The sequence below is a fragment of the Chelonia mydas genome, chromosome 3, assembly GCF_015237465.2.
Source record: "Chelonia mydas isolate rCheMyd1 chromosome 3, rCheMyd1.pri.v2, whole genome shotgun sequence".
NCBI lineage: Eukaryota > Metazoa > Chordata > Testudines > Cheloniidae > Chelonia > Chelonia mydas.
In genome coordinates, this window is record NC_057851.1 from 74,889,297 (window position 1) to 74,904,217 (window position 14,921).

General features: G+C 39.1%; 1 protein-coding gene across 8 annotated transcripts in view; it reads left to right on the forward strand.

Annotated features, from left to right (window-relative positions):
* The window catches only part of GRIK2 (glutamate ionotropic receptor kainate type subunit 2), a 603,576-nt gene that overhangs the window by 329,315 nt on the left and 259,340 nt on the right, over positions 1-14,921 (forward strand). For all 8 annotated transcript variants that reach the window (XM_043542704.1, XM_037894531.2, XM_043542709.1 and 5 more), the window contains one exon: positions 4,916-5,029. In XM_043542704.1, the coding sequence (XP_043398639.1) occupies positions 4,916-5,029 (114 nt within the window). The remainder of the gene's footprint in view (positions 1-4,915; positions 5,030-14,921) is intronic.

Below are 14,921 nucleotides of genomic sequence, written 5' to 3' on the forward strand. Positions count from 1 at the left end.
ACAAAAAGCCAATGTGATTTTGGCTGCACATTTGACAAATTTGCATCACAGACCCTCGAGATGATGATCCCTCTTATTGCAACACTAAAGGCACCACATCTAGAACAGTACATGCATGTTTGGGCACCTCTCAGTCAGAAAAATGTCAACATTTTGAGGGTAATTCTGAAAATAACAGCGAAAGAGCATTTGGTTATTTATAAAAATGACATTTTATCTACGGTCTAAGTAGGCAAAAAATTGCATATAAAGTCTCATTTGACTGACATACAGTAAATTCCTCTGTAGTCTAGACATGAACTCAGCCAAGCTCTGTTTCAAGATGAGTACAATACACGTCTTACAGAGTCTGAGGATTTGTATTAAAACAGATTGTTCCTGGCAAATATAGTAGCTTCGAATGGAATATGAGGGTGTTCAACAGGAGGCTAAAAACTTGATTTCTTACATTTCCACAGAAAGTGGAATAGAATTTTTTCACAAATAATTTTTTGCTAGATTGTTATTGACATGACTAAAAGCAGATCTTTACAACGTGATATGTGGTAACACAAAAAGACCACTTCAAACATTTTGCAGCAGATTTGTTGAGGCTGTTCTGGAGCTTTCAGAAGAACTAAGCTAAATCACTGCATTTTCCCAGATACTTTATATTAGATTACTATAGAATCTGTGGGCCTTCCTTTGCACAGTGATATTTTTCTCCAGACCTTCGACTAACTGCTCATTTGTGAATTCTGATAGTGTTTACATTAGTCTTTCAAGGTTTTTTTTTTTTTCTGGCACAAATAATTGTGCAAATTCAAACTTATTTTGTTCACGTTTGAAATTCTTTCCATGAACATTTGTGGGAGGAAACTCAGTTACTCTAATTTTTGTGGAAAGTGAATACAAGATGTTTGAGCGCAAATGAAGCTAATTCATTTTAAAATGCAAGTGGATATTTCCAGACCATATCTTTTGGTATTTGCTGAACTTTATATTTTTTTGGAGAACACACTGAATATTTTTAGGAGACTTCTGATATCCTTTGTTTTTTTATTATGTTTATATTGAGCCAGTGTCAGATAAATGTCACGAAAACCCTGTTAATATTGTAGTGAAAGGATCTATTTGATTGATTGACCCAGTGGAACTGTGTATATACCTGCCTACAAATGACTGATTTCTCTTAGGCATAAGGCATACAGTTCTGTTAGTAGAGATTAATTACATAACGATTAAGGCCCTACTTGAATTGCGGGATGATTGTCAAAAAATTGCAGCAGAGTTGCGGACAAGCCATGGAAAAGTAATAATTGCAGTAATAAAGTCTATTACTTTCCTGTGATTTTCTGCTGTCTGCCACCCGGGGCTGAGAGCAGGGGCCTGGGGCTGAGAGCAGGAACACAAGGCTCAGAGCAGCGGTTCCCACTGTCACCTGCCCATGGCTGAAAGCAAGGGCCTGGGGCTGACAGCACCCCTCCTGCCCCTGGGGGCTCCCACTGTCAGCCCTGCACCCGGCAGGGCTCCCGCTGTCAAAATTGCAGTGGAAGCCTAATATTGTGGAATCTACAATTTCCGCAATATGTCAAGCTAAATAGACCCTTAATAATAATATAATTCTGAGAGTCAGTAACTGATTGTCTTATCTGTGGTTCAATAAAGATTTCTCCATTTTCTGCTCCTTGTCCCCTTCTGTTATGTTTGGTTCATCTGTCTTAGTATCTTAGCAGCACCCCAAAACCTTTTTGACATTGCTGGCTGCCTTTCTGTTGGAGAACAATGTGAAAGTCAATGCTGAATGTTGATCTCCAAGTAGTCCAAAAGCCTAGTTTTTTATAAATATGTATCCTGTAGGAACATACATTTGTAGTTTTCTTTGGCTGCAACTAGAAATTGTGAGTGTTTAGGGCCTGTTTATGCACCCTTATTCACATGAGATTCTTACTCACAAGAGTAATTTAAGTGACGTCATGAGGCTACTCACATAAGGCTACTTATGTGAATAAGGATTTGAAGATTAAATTCTCCTCCATGACTGTCTTAGATCTGATGATAAAGTTTTGCTCATAACAGCAATTGCTATGTAAACCTCCCTTTAAACTTGTACCTTATAATACTCAACATTTTTAGATTGCCATAGAGAGGCTAGATTGCAATTATACATAATAAATTACCTTGGTTTGATTCCACTACATTTTTTGCCTTAAGGGAATTATTTGGTTTCCAGTTTTAATAAACATACATAACTAAATCTATTCAGTTCTTAAGACTGTTTGAGAATTAAAACAATTGCACTAAACAAATTGACTGCTGCGGATTTGGTGCCAACGTTAATCTTCATCTTTTACTTTCATTCATGGAGAAATAGCTTTTAGTGGAATGTTGATATGCTGCATTACTTGCGAACAATAACAGTGTCTGCCATATCTATGGCATAAATTGTTGACGCTTTGCTCACCCAAAAGAGAGAATGTGTAAGATGGCACACCTATGTCAGTCTGGCCCTCCATTTCCTTCAATTTTTAAAATTCTTTATTCACAATTTTCAAAAAAGATAAACAGAATGCAGTAACATGCAACTATCAGTATATCTATTTAGAGAAAATAGTAGGATTTTTTTTTTTTTTACACACAAAGAACTTCTCCTTTAAATGATGCAACCATTTATGAGACTAGATAGGTTTGGTTAAGGAAAACCAGAATTCTAATGTGGTAATCCTCAGTGACTCACAAATGTGTTTAGATTAACTGAAACACATGTTATGTTCATAGAATCATAGAATATCAGGGTTGGAAGGGACCTCAGGAGGTCATCTAGTCCAACCCCCCCCTGCTCAAAGCAGGACCAATCCCCAATTTTTGCCCCAGATCCCTAAATGGCCCCCTCAAGGATTGAACTGACAACCCTGGGTTTAGCAGGCCAATGCTCAACCCACTGAGCTATCCCTCCCCCTGTTGAAAGATGTAGTGGAGGAAATTACTTTAATTGCCTACAGGTATCAGAATTTTTAGGCAGGCTTAATAAAATAAAATATTGTTTCCTGAATTTAAGATTTGAAATGGATAATATATACATATGGAATTCCCATAAGTATCTCCTTAGACATCTGCATCTGTATTATTCATAGACGACTTTCCTAAGGCGAGGCTATAATCGCTGAATATGCTGGAAAGCTAGTGGAGATTAACCCAACCTAACCTTACCTAATTCAGTCTTGTACTGGAAAAGCATTGACAAACCCAGGTCACCCCTAGTCTCAGCCTCCTCTTCCCCAGCTCCTACCTTATCTCTCCCCTTCTTGCCAGTTCTCTTCTACAAGTGACCTATCACTGCTTTCCCCAACATCTCTGCACTTTGCCCACCGTTTTATGGGTGGCTGAGTGAAGGAGGCAGCAGCAGAAGGAGGCGGGGAGCTGTTCCTTCCCTTCCCTGCCTGGGCTCCTGCTGGTTACTAATCACCCCAGGATTTTGCTGCTTTTTTAGCCAGTGGGTGCCAATTTCTGATTGCCCCCTTGCAACTGATTTCCAGGTTGCGTTGACTGACTGGGCAGCACTGCTTTAGAGCCCTGTGGTCTGGAAATACAGTAATAGTTACTCCCCAAAGGATATTCACATGTACAAACTGAAACATGCTACTATGTAAGGTTATTCAAGTTCCTTACTTACTCAGATTTAAAGGCGCTCCACCTTATTTTCCAGAAGGGTGAGGAAGAGAGCTCACATCAGTGTATGAAAAGTAGCTTAAGGCCCTTTCTGAACAAAAACTGCCCTGAGTGGCACTACTGTGTGTGTGTGTTGGGGGGGAGGGGTGGAGTACAGCACCCTGTGTGTGTGTGTGTGTGTGTGTAGGGAGTACAGCAGCCCGGGAAGGGGGGTGGAGGGGGTTCAGCAGCAGTGAGGAAAGGGAAAACAAGTACTGCTTCCTGAGGGTCTCCCTCCACACCCCTGAGAAAGGGAAAGCGAGAAGCTCAGGGGTGGCAACGGCATGGGAGGTGGAAGGGGAGGGATGAGAGTGTGACTGGGGTCCCCAGGGGCTGAGGTGTGGCACCACCTCACCAGGCACAGGGATTGACTGAGCCAGTGGTGGGGGTCCCCTCTGACACCGGGCTCAGCTCTCAGAGTCTAAGCATCAGGTTGGACACTGACTGGGTGCGTCAGGCATCTCTGCCTCAATTTTGTCAGTGTTCTGAGTGGGGATTATACACCATAATGAACTAAAATAAGACAAGGGAACCAAAATAGTCTTACACCTAAAGAGAAGTGCTAAGGTATGGATTTACCACTTGGTTATTCAAATTTTACACTCATGTAATTGTTGATTTTAGTGGGCCTAACACTGGAGTAATGCAGCCCCATAAGACACAATCTGAACTCCTTACTTAGGCAAAACTGCGATTGACTGTTTCTGGGATAAGGACTTCAAGGCCCTAAGTGTCAGAAGATATATGTACAGAATCTTATCAGCAAATCAATCACACTATTCCACTTAATAAAATTGGAATCTTCCCCATTATATTTTCCCCAAAATATCTTTTTTTGCCCTTATGCTAATTATGATGAGAAGAAGGGATAAATCCATTTTCAGAAGGGATACTGTATGCTCTGCAAATGAATTCCCCTCTGCTATCAAGTTATCATCAGAGGTGGTTTATCTAGGAGAATGAAAGTTTAAATGGGAAATTAAGCACTCGGAGTGACTTTAGAAATTCTTTGCATCATTTTGCCCTTAATGTCACACTTCACCAGGCACAATTTGAAGTACAGTGAATCATACTTTAAACAAGCAGACTTTAATATAACAGCAGCAGATAATGAAGTAGAGGTGAATAATAAGCGTTAGCAGTCTTAACTTCTCCTTTACAGTATTCTCTCTTAGGTGCCTAATAGAATTGATGGACAATTTATAAAGTGCATATGCTGTTTTTATAGATTGGAACTTGGGATCCAGCAAGTGGCCTTAACATGACAGAGAATCAGAAAGGAAAACCAGCAAACATCACAGATTCCCTATCCAATCGCTCTTTAATTGTTACTACCATCTTGGTAAGTAATTATATTTGCATTCCTTTTCTGGAAATACGGATGTACATAAAAGTGGATAGAAAAAGTTGTACTAATTACATCGGTAATGAATAGTATGTCATGTATTTTACAGTTATTTAGCAATTACTTTGTAATGAATGAGCTACAGTGTTAATTTAGTCACGGATTTTTATTCTGGTCTAAATTGATGTAAATTTACTCTCACTTTAGTGCTATCTCATTTAATAATTTAGGTTTGCTTATTATTGGCAAAAAAATTGGACAAAACAAATTAATCGAGACTTTTTTAATGTCATATTTAGAAAAAAAATGTGTTGATTCAAATCAACTAGAAAGATGATTAGGCCACTGACTCAAATTCAGAACACTGTCCCTACTTTTGTCAGTCGATAATGCCATAAGGTTTTATTGTCACAAACAGTAGCAAGTGTTTTCAGTCTTTTTAATAACAATTATCTTGAAAATTTTAAGTAAGCCTCCTTTTTAATCATATGAAAGGATTTTTATTCTTAGCAATTATCTTAAATTAAATGAACAATTTTCCTCAACATTATTTTCATCCTCATTACTAAATTAACACCAGTGAGCCAGGTATTTTAACTTTCTTGTATGTATATTTTTAATGATAACACAAATTAATATTCAGTAATATCTGTACTGTTATTTTAAAACAGTAATTTTAATTTTAACTCAAAAGAAGTTCTCCAAGGGTTTATGCTACTTGACTCCCACCATTCTGCATTTACAGGTATCAGAATGCAACATATACTATTCCTTTTATTGGACTAACTTCGGTTGGTGAAAAAGACGAGCTTTTGAGCTTCACAGAGCTCTTCTTCAGTACTCACAGAGAATCACAGCTAAATGCAAAGTGGAATAGATTGTTTAGCATAAGTAGTTAGCAGAGATATGCCTGCTTCTGATGATGAGCTGAGAGAGATTGGGGGTTGTCTGAAGACCAGAAGTGGGGGTTCATTGCTTTCACTTCTGGGCTTCAAACAACCCATCCAACCTCATCATCAGAAGCAAGCTCCCCAGAGACCGGCACATACCAACTCAAAACGTTACAAGATCCTGCCAGAAAAGATAACAATATATAATATATATGATGATATAAGACAAAAACATTGTTTTATCTGAGGATGAACACGTTTCAGAAAAGCAGTCACTCTTATCTGATCTATCCGTCCTCATCCTTATAGGCAACCTGTACAACACTTTCAAAAGAGGAGCCTGAGAGCTTAAATTAATAATTCTGCTAGACACTAAACATCATGGACTGAGCAGAGACATTGGGTTTATGGCTTATTAAACCAATCTGAAAACCACTAACCCCATTTTTTTCTTATGACTGCAGAGGTGTTAACGGGCCACTTCACCTGGAATGTGTACTAACTATTTATGCTAAACAAATCTCTTCCACCTGGCTTTTAGCTGTGACACTGGGAGTATCTTTTCCAGACCGGAAGAAGAGCTTTGTGCAGCTTGAAAGCTTGTCTCTCTCACCAACAGAAGTTGGTCCAATAAGATGTATTGATATACCTCACCTACATATATATATATATGTGTGTGTGTGTATATATATACATTGTCTCTCTAATATCTTGGGCCTGGCACAGCTTCAGCTACATTGCATGCACACTATTCCTCTAATTCTGCTGTCCAATCAGAAGGGTGATGGTTCTGTGTCGTATCTGAACTGACATTCAGACACTGCTGGCAACTTAGGTTTATTTTAAAATTTCAAACTGGATTTTCATAGGTTAATAGATTTATAATGCCAAAAGGGGCCATTGTGCTTATCTAGTCTGACCGCTTTGCATAACACAGGCCATAGTAGTTTACCTAATAATTTTTGCGTCTTGCCCAAAAACCTGTTTGAACTACAGCATATGTGTTAGAAAAATATTGATTCTTGATGTAAAGACTCCAAGCGATGGGGCCTCAACCAACATCCCTTGGGAACCTGTTCCAATGGTTAAATATCCTCAGTTAAAAATATGCAATTTATTTCCAATTTGAATATAACTAACTTCAACCTCCAGCCATTAGATATTTTTAGAACTTTGGCTGCTATATTTAAAAGAACCCTGCAATATCATCCTCCTCCTGTATAGGTAATTATAGACCATGATCACATCATCTCTTATGTTTCTTCTCCATAAGCTTAAGACTGAACTCTTTAGTCTCTCATTGTAAGATGTGTTTTACAGAATCATTCTTTCACTTCTTCCCTAAGCCCTCTTCAAGTTTTCAACATCCTTTTTAAAAAACGTGCACTCCAGAAATGAATGCTGCATTCCGGTAATGGTCTCACTAATGCCATATACTAAGGTAATAATGCTCTCCTCCCTGCCCACCCCCAATGCTTCGTTTACATCCAGGTATCATCTTCGATGTTTTTGCCACTATGTCACACTAGGAGCGCATGTTCAACTGGTATCAGTAATGTTTCCAAAATCCTTTCCAAAGTTGCTGTTTTCCAGAAAATATAATACCCAGTCCAATTAGTATGGCCAACATTCTTTATTCTTAGATGCATGTTCGTGCATACATCTTATGTTAAAAGTCCTGTTGTTTGAGTGCATCCATTTTACCAAGCAATCCAGATTGCTCTGTATCAGTGACCTGGCCTCCTCATTATTTACTACCCAACCAATCTTTGAATCATCTGCCAAATTCATCAGTAATGATTTTATATTTTCTTCCATATCAGTGATAACAATATTGATCCATGAACCAAACCCTGCAGGACCCCACTAGAAACATCCCCTCTAACTGGCAATTCTCCGTTAACAATTATATTTTGAGATCTATGGGTTAGCAAGATTTTAATCAATTTAGCATATATGTCATATTAATTTAGTAGAATGGTAATTATTTTAGTCAGAATGCTGGCTTTGCAAAAAGGTAAAATCCATCAGTGCAACTAGTGGCTTTGCCTGTATGTGCCAGAGGTGTGCATTAGAATGGCCACATAAGTTTTTGTAACTGGGGCAAATTCCCGGTGTAGACAAGAGCTACATTTTCTTCAGGGTAATTTTTGGTTGCTGGTTGTGTAAACATCTGTCTTCATCCCACACTTCCAGATGGAATGCATAATTAAGAAAAGAAATTGGAGGATATTCAAATGGGTGTTACTAGCTGCTCATTTGTAGTGCAGTAATTCCCTTTTTACACCTTAATTACTGTTTGCTGAAGGCTTGGGTAACTGTAATAACTCTTGTTAACTGAAAACAAAAGAAACAGGGAGGGAGGTGCTCAAAATAATTAAAGGTCCAAAAGCCTCTTCTGCGCCTTTTGATATATAAGTAGGCTTGGAAAGATTATATTTTTATCAGTAAAAGTTGATAAATGTCGACTTCACCGTACACACACAAACTGACAAAAAAGATTTCCATTGATAATTTAAATTTACAGGTAGGCAAAGTAAGAAAAATGCTGCTTTTATAATGATTATAGTTTGGTTGAGGGATATTTACTTTGTCTATTTTGACATGTGATGTTGACATTTTGTGTTTTAGTGTTTTGCAAAGCTTTAACATTTTGAATGTCAATGTCTATTGTCATTAAATAATTATTGTCTGTCTCCCTCCCATAGTTTCCCACAAATCTGAAGACTTAAATTGATAAAAATCAGAATTTTGTGCAACTGTGAAAATTTAAACAAATACAGATAAAAACTGCTTACAAATTAACCTCAATATTATCCATCAAAATTATAACAAATAAAAATTGAATTCTGCCAAGTGTATAAATATGGTGGTTTGTTTTGAATGCACAAAGAGTAGGTGTGGTGCCTTGCATTTGTGGCATCATTTCTTTGTGTTTAATCAGTGTATTTGTACGTAAGACACATATTATTGTCTCTATTCTCCGGACAGTCAACAACGTGGGCAAGAGATTTTTTTTTCTCTTTTTATTTCACCATATTATACTAGTGAAGTTTCAGCTATACAGCCCACTGTAAAAGACTGCATGTATGGAACAAAGCTGTCAAAAATAATGGAAAAGTTAAAATCACAGAGGAGAGTACTAGCCAGTTATAGCTTTAAGGATCCCTGCAAAAGTGTCTGTAGCAGGTTCTAGAATAGCAACCAACCTAATTTAGAGGCCCATGTTTGTTGTGCTGCTAGTCCTGTTAACGTTTCTGCTTTGTCCAGTGTCACTAAGGTACCGTCAAGGAAGAATATAGCCTCTGAAGGGCAGCGTGGTATCAGTGCTGGCTGAAAACTGGGGAAAACAAAGATAGTGTGGAAAACTACACAGCTGGCATGCCAGATGTATGCCATTGCTGATCCATCTGTAACACATGGTATATGCCAGCCACTTTGCTAGATACTACATCGATAGGCAGGGAATCTGAGAGAGAATCTCCAGTGCAACTATAGAAATGCAAAGATATAGTATGGAAAACCATCGTTTTCGCTTTATTTCTGCACTTTTGTTTCCTTTCTCGCATTTTAAAATATTGTTAGAAAAGACTACTTGGCTCAATTACCCTGACAGCATGGATTTTGCAGCAGGGCTAATATCTCATTTAAATCAGCCCCATTACTGCACTGTGTATGTATTATGTGCATGGATGATACCTTGGTTATTTTCCTTGGCTGCCTGGTCTGCTTGCCAAGAGCTGTTATTTTTAAGAACCTTATTTCTGCTTGTTTCACTGCCTTCTAAAATTCCAAACAGTGCTCTGTTTTCCTTTTATATAGTAAAGGTGGTTGCAGGTAGTTTAAAGATTGTGACTATGACCTGCCTCCTACCTTGTCTTTTGTAAATGGCTATATATGCCCAGAGAAAAAATAAACAAACTGGCATTTCATAGATTCTAAGGCAAGAAGTGACCACTGCATAGCACAGGCCATAGGAAGCAAAGGCTACCAGAGACCTTCAGGTATATCAGCACTGCAGGTGGGAGTAAGTCTCCCAGCCCATGTAGAGACACTCATAGCTCGAGCTATCACGCTAAGAATAGCAGTGTGGACATTGCAGGGTAGACATAACCCACTGTCCAGTGTAAGCCCAGGATTAGTAGAACTTGAGTTAGCAGACTCTGAGTTTGTTAACCTAGGCTTGAGCATCTGTACTCCAGATTAGAATTGTTGAACGCTAGGTCCCAACTTGGGGCTCCAAGGTCTACACTTCATTTTGAGGGCCCTCTCGTACCCCAAACTTCCTAGCACCTCCCAAAATGTAGCCACACTAGCCCTGTTCAAGGAGCAGTGTGGGAAAACTTGATTGTCCACCAAACTTGATTGTCCAAAGGACATAGAAAGTCAGCCCATGGGATTGTGGGATACTTTTGGCCGACTCCAGAGCACAAGTGAAGGAGGGCTACAACTAAACTGATGGGTCCCAGCTTGACTCAGGTTCAAACACTCCACCCCTGTGAGGTCCTGAGACTCTGGGTTAGCACAGTTTGTTTGTAGACAGAAGGGGGGTTAGACCTGAGCTTGAGTTCGAACCCTGAGCTTACATTGCAGAGTAGACATACCCTATGGGTCTGAGTTTGGGTGGCTAGCCTGAGTCTTCGCTGGAGCTGCAATGTTCACACTTCTATTTTTAGCATGCTATCTCAAGCCCTGCTAGCATGAGTTTGGCTACCTCGGGTTCGGAGGCATTCTCACAGCTGCAGTGTAGACTACTCCAGAGCCAGGACTTCCATGCTCCTGGGCTGCTCACCTTCTTACCTGATTGACTGCCTGAGCTCCAAGAAGCTTGGAGAGCCTTGGAAACTTTTCAAAAAAGGTCAAAACTAAATGTCAGAATTCTTGTTCTGTGGAAATATTAAAATTTTGGGGTTTGATCCATTCTGGAATGTTTGTAGTGTGTGCTGTGTGGTTTTTGTTTGTTTTTGTTTGTTTTTTGTTTTGGAATTTCCCACTGAATGGAAATTCCAGTTTCTGGCCAGCTCTAGTTCTGATAAATCCTCTGAGAACTTCACAGTCTGTTGCTGAGGTCACCTTAAACATATTAAATGCCTTTGTTTGCATAATTTGTCCATGGACTGAGGGAACTCTGGAGTTACGTGGCTTTGTACATACATGTCTTATACGTTTGTGATGCCTTATAATTAGGCCTCTGATGTGAAAGCTATCTAATGTTTGGTTCAACCTTTATGACGGTGATAGCTCCATAATGACATTTATTTATCTGTGATGAGTGTCAAAGTATGACATCACTTGTGTATTTGAAATGCCCCCTATATTTTGAGTAATTGTCCCAAATGGTTGTCCTCACTTTCGGCTGAGATGTGTTTTTCCAGCAACTGCATATAATGGGCAGGTATAGTTTGCTGATGTGATAGAAACTATTGCATTTCATTCTACGTGTTATAGGAGTGTGCAAGTCAGTCTTTAGCAAGAATAAAATACTTTATTTAGCTACTTTTCTATTTTTTACATTTTTTAAAAAAAGCAACATTTGAATTTTAACATATTTCTTCACTGTTAATATCTGAAACAAAAAAAGCAATTAAAGATCAGGTTTTTTGCTTAAAATAGGACAATTTTAGAATGAACACAGACCTATTGTCAGGCAAATGTCCATTTTTCAAGAAGAAACCATCATTTTTACAAATTTGAGTGTTTTCAACATTTTTTTATTTTGATTTGAATTTTAAACACCTAATATTTTCTTTAGTTTTACACCATAGCTCCCAACCTGTGGAAACTAGGTATGTATTATATGTATCCATGCAATATTCCATACAGAATTACATTAGGGATGCAAACAGGATGTTAGGAATCATTAAAAAAGAGATAGAGAATAAGACAGAGAATATCTTATTGCCCTTATATAAATCCAAGGTACGCCCACATCTTGAATACTGCGTACAGATGTGGTCTCCTCATCTCAAAAAAGATATACTGGCATTAGAAAAGGTTCAGAGAAGGGTAACTAAAATGATTAGGGGTTTGGAACGGGTCCCATATGAGGAGAGATTAAATAGACTAGGACTTTTCAGCTCGGAAAAGAGGAGACTAAGGGGGGATATGATAGAGATATCTAAAATCATGAGTTGTGTGGAGAAAGTGAATAACGAAATGTTATTTACTTGTTCCCATAATATAAGAACTAGGGGCCACCAAATGAAATTAATGGGCAGCAGGTTTAAAACAAATAAAAGGAAGTTCTTCTTCACACAGTGCACAGTCAATGTGTGGAACTCCTTGCCTGAGGAGGTTGTGAAGGCTAGGACTATAACAGGGTTTAAAAGAGAACTGGATATATTCATGGAGATTAAGTCCATTAATGGCTGTTAGCCAGGATGGGTAAGGAATGGTGTCCCTAGTCTCTGTTTCTCAGAGGGTGGAGATGGATGGCAGGAGAGAGATCAATGGATCATTACGTGTTAGGTTCACTCCCTCTGGGGCACGTGGCATTGGCCACTGTTGGCAGACAGTATATTGGGCTGGATGGACCTTTGGTCTGACCCAGTATGGCCATTCTTATGTTCTTATATGTAAAACCTAGTTTTACAAGAATTTCTTCCACATTTGTGCGAAAAAGGATTTTTTTTTTTTCATGTGCAAGGAACTGCAGTCTTATATTTAATGTCTGCTTTTTCCTCTTTCATTCCATGACAGTTGTGCTGCACACCGAGGAAATAATTTTTTATCTAACCTTCACAGTTCATTTGCTGATCATTTAGCTGTGTGGTCAAGCAACCTATTTTGAGAAATTGATTAATCAAGTAATTGATATCTGCTGGGTGTTTTAACTCTAGAAAATTGCTTGTATTTCCTCAAAGGACTACCAGTAATTTATTCTAATTTAACATGGTGGTGTCTGTCAGGAAAGGTCTGGATCTCCTTTTTCTTCCTAGCAGACAAATTGTAGTCTTGACAATTACTCCATACATTATGGTGCTCAAAATATGAAGAACTTGTGTTGAAAATCTCCCTTGTGCTGAGACCCAGCACAATGGCTGTGTACCATGTAAGCGTTCAGAAGAGGGTTTAAGTGTAACTTACATGATGCACAGAGCCTGTGCTGACCCACTGGACAGACACACATTTAATCTATAATGTATATGTTCTATGTTACTCTTAAAGATATACACAAGGGTTGAAAGGAACCTGAGTGTATGAAGGAATGCAGTGGCATTAGTACAGACTACAGTAGTTTGGAGTCAGTGCAACAAAATAAAATAGTTATTTTTCTCCAATATATACCTTCTAATGAAAATCACTTGCTGAGCTAAAGGATCACATGAGCTTTGAGAGAAAGGATGTCCATGCAGTTAAGGCTCTGGACAGTGAATTAGAAGTGTTTGCTCTGATTTCCAGGTCGGTATCACACCTTGTGTATATACTAAAGGACATTGGACCAGTTATCCATGATCTCATTGGTGCCTCAGTCCCCTGTATCTGAAATGGACATAATTCTTTCCTCCTCACAGGAATGTTGTGGGGATCAGTTCGTTACTGACATATCATGTGGAGTCTGGAAGGGTTCTGTCCTGGATCTGGTACTATTCAGTCTTTTAATTAATAACTTGGTGTGTATGCGTATAAAATTTGCAGATGACACTAAGCAGGGCACTTTGGATTAGAATTCAAAATAATCTTGTCAAATTGGAGAATTGGTCTGAAATCAACAAGATGACATTCAGTGAAGACAAGTGCAAAGTAGTAGACCGGGGTCGGCAACCTTCAGCACGCGGCCCATCAAAATAATCCACTGGCAGGCTGCAAGACATTTTGTTTACATTGACCATCTGCAGGCACGGTTCGCTGTTCCCGGCTAATGGGAGCTTTGGGAAGTGGCGGCCAGCTCGTCCCTCGCACTGCTTCCCACAGCCCCCATTGGCTGGGAACAGCGAACCGTGGCCAGTGGGAGCTGCAGGGGCTGTGCCTGCAGACGGTCAATGTAAACAAAATGTCTCCTGGTCCGCCACTGGATTACCTTGATGGGCCACATGCCAAAGGTTGCCAACCCCTGCAGTAGACTTAAGAAATAAAAATGAAACACAGAACTACAAAATAGGGAGTAACTGGTTAGGGAGTAGTACTGCTGAAAAGGCTATAGAGCAGTGGTTTTTAACCTGTGATCCATGGACCCCTGCAGGTCCACACACTATGTCTAAGATTTCCAAAGGGGGCTGCACCTCCATTTGAAATTTTTTAGGGGTCCACTCATGGAAAAAAAAGGTTGAAAACCCCTGTTATCAAGATTATAATGGACCACAAATAGAATATGAGTCAACAGTGTGATTCAGATGGGGAAAAGGCTAGTATCATTCTTGGGGGTATTAACAGGAGTTTATTATGTAAGACATGGGAAGTAATTGTCCCATTCTACCTGAGTACTGTGTCCAATTCTGGGCACCACATGTTAGTTAAGATATGGACAAATTGGAGAGAATCTAGAAAAGGGCAACACAAAAGGTAAAAGGTTGAGAAAACCGGACCTATGAGGAGAGGTTAAAAACTTGGGCATGCTTAGTCTTGATAAAATAAGACTGAGGGGAAACTTAACAACAATCATCAAATTTGTTAAGGACTGTTAAAAAGAGGACGGTGATCCACTGAAGGTAGGACAAGAAATAATGAGCTTAATCTGTAGCAAGGGAGATTTGGGTTAGATTCTAGGAGAAACTTTCTAACTCTAAAGATAGTTAACCACTGGAATAGGCTTCTTGGAAAGATAGTGGAATCTCACAGGTTGGACACACCTGTCAGGGATGGTCCTGTCTCAGAATGGGGGACTGGAGTGATGACTCTTGACATCTCTTCCAACCCAACATTTCTATGATTACTGTTTGTGAAGACCACAGAAATAAGTGCCTCTAGAAAAATGCTGATATTGCCTGTTGAATGAGAAACACAATCCTATTCTGTGTTTTTTCCACAGTATTGCAGATTTTCTAAAGATGCATCAGAAG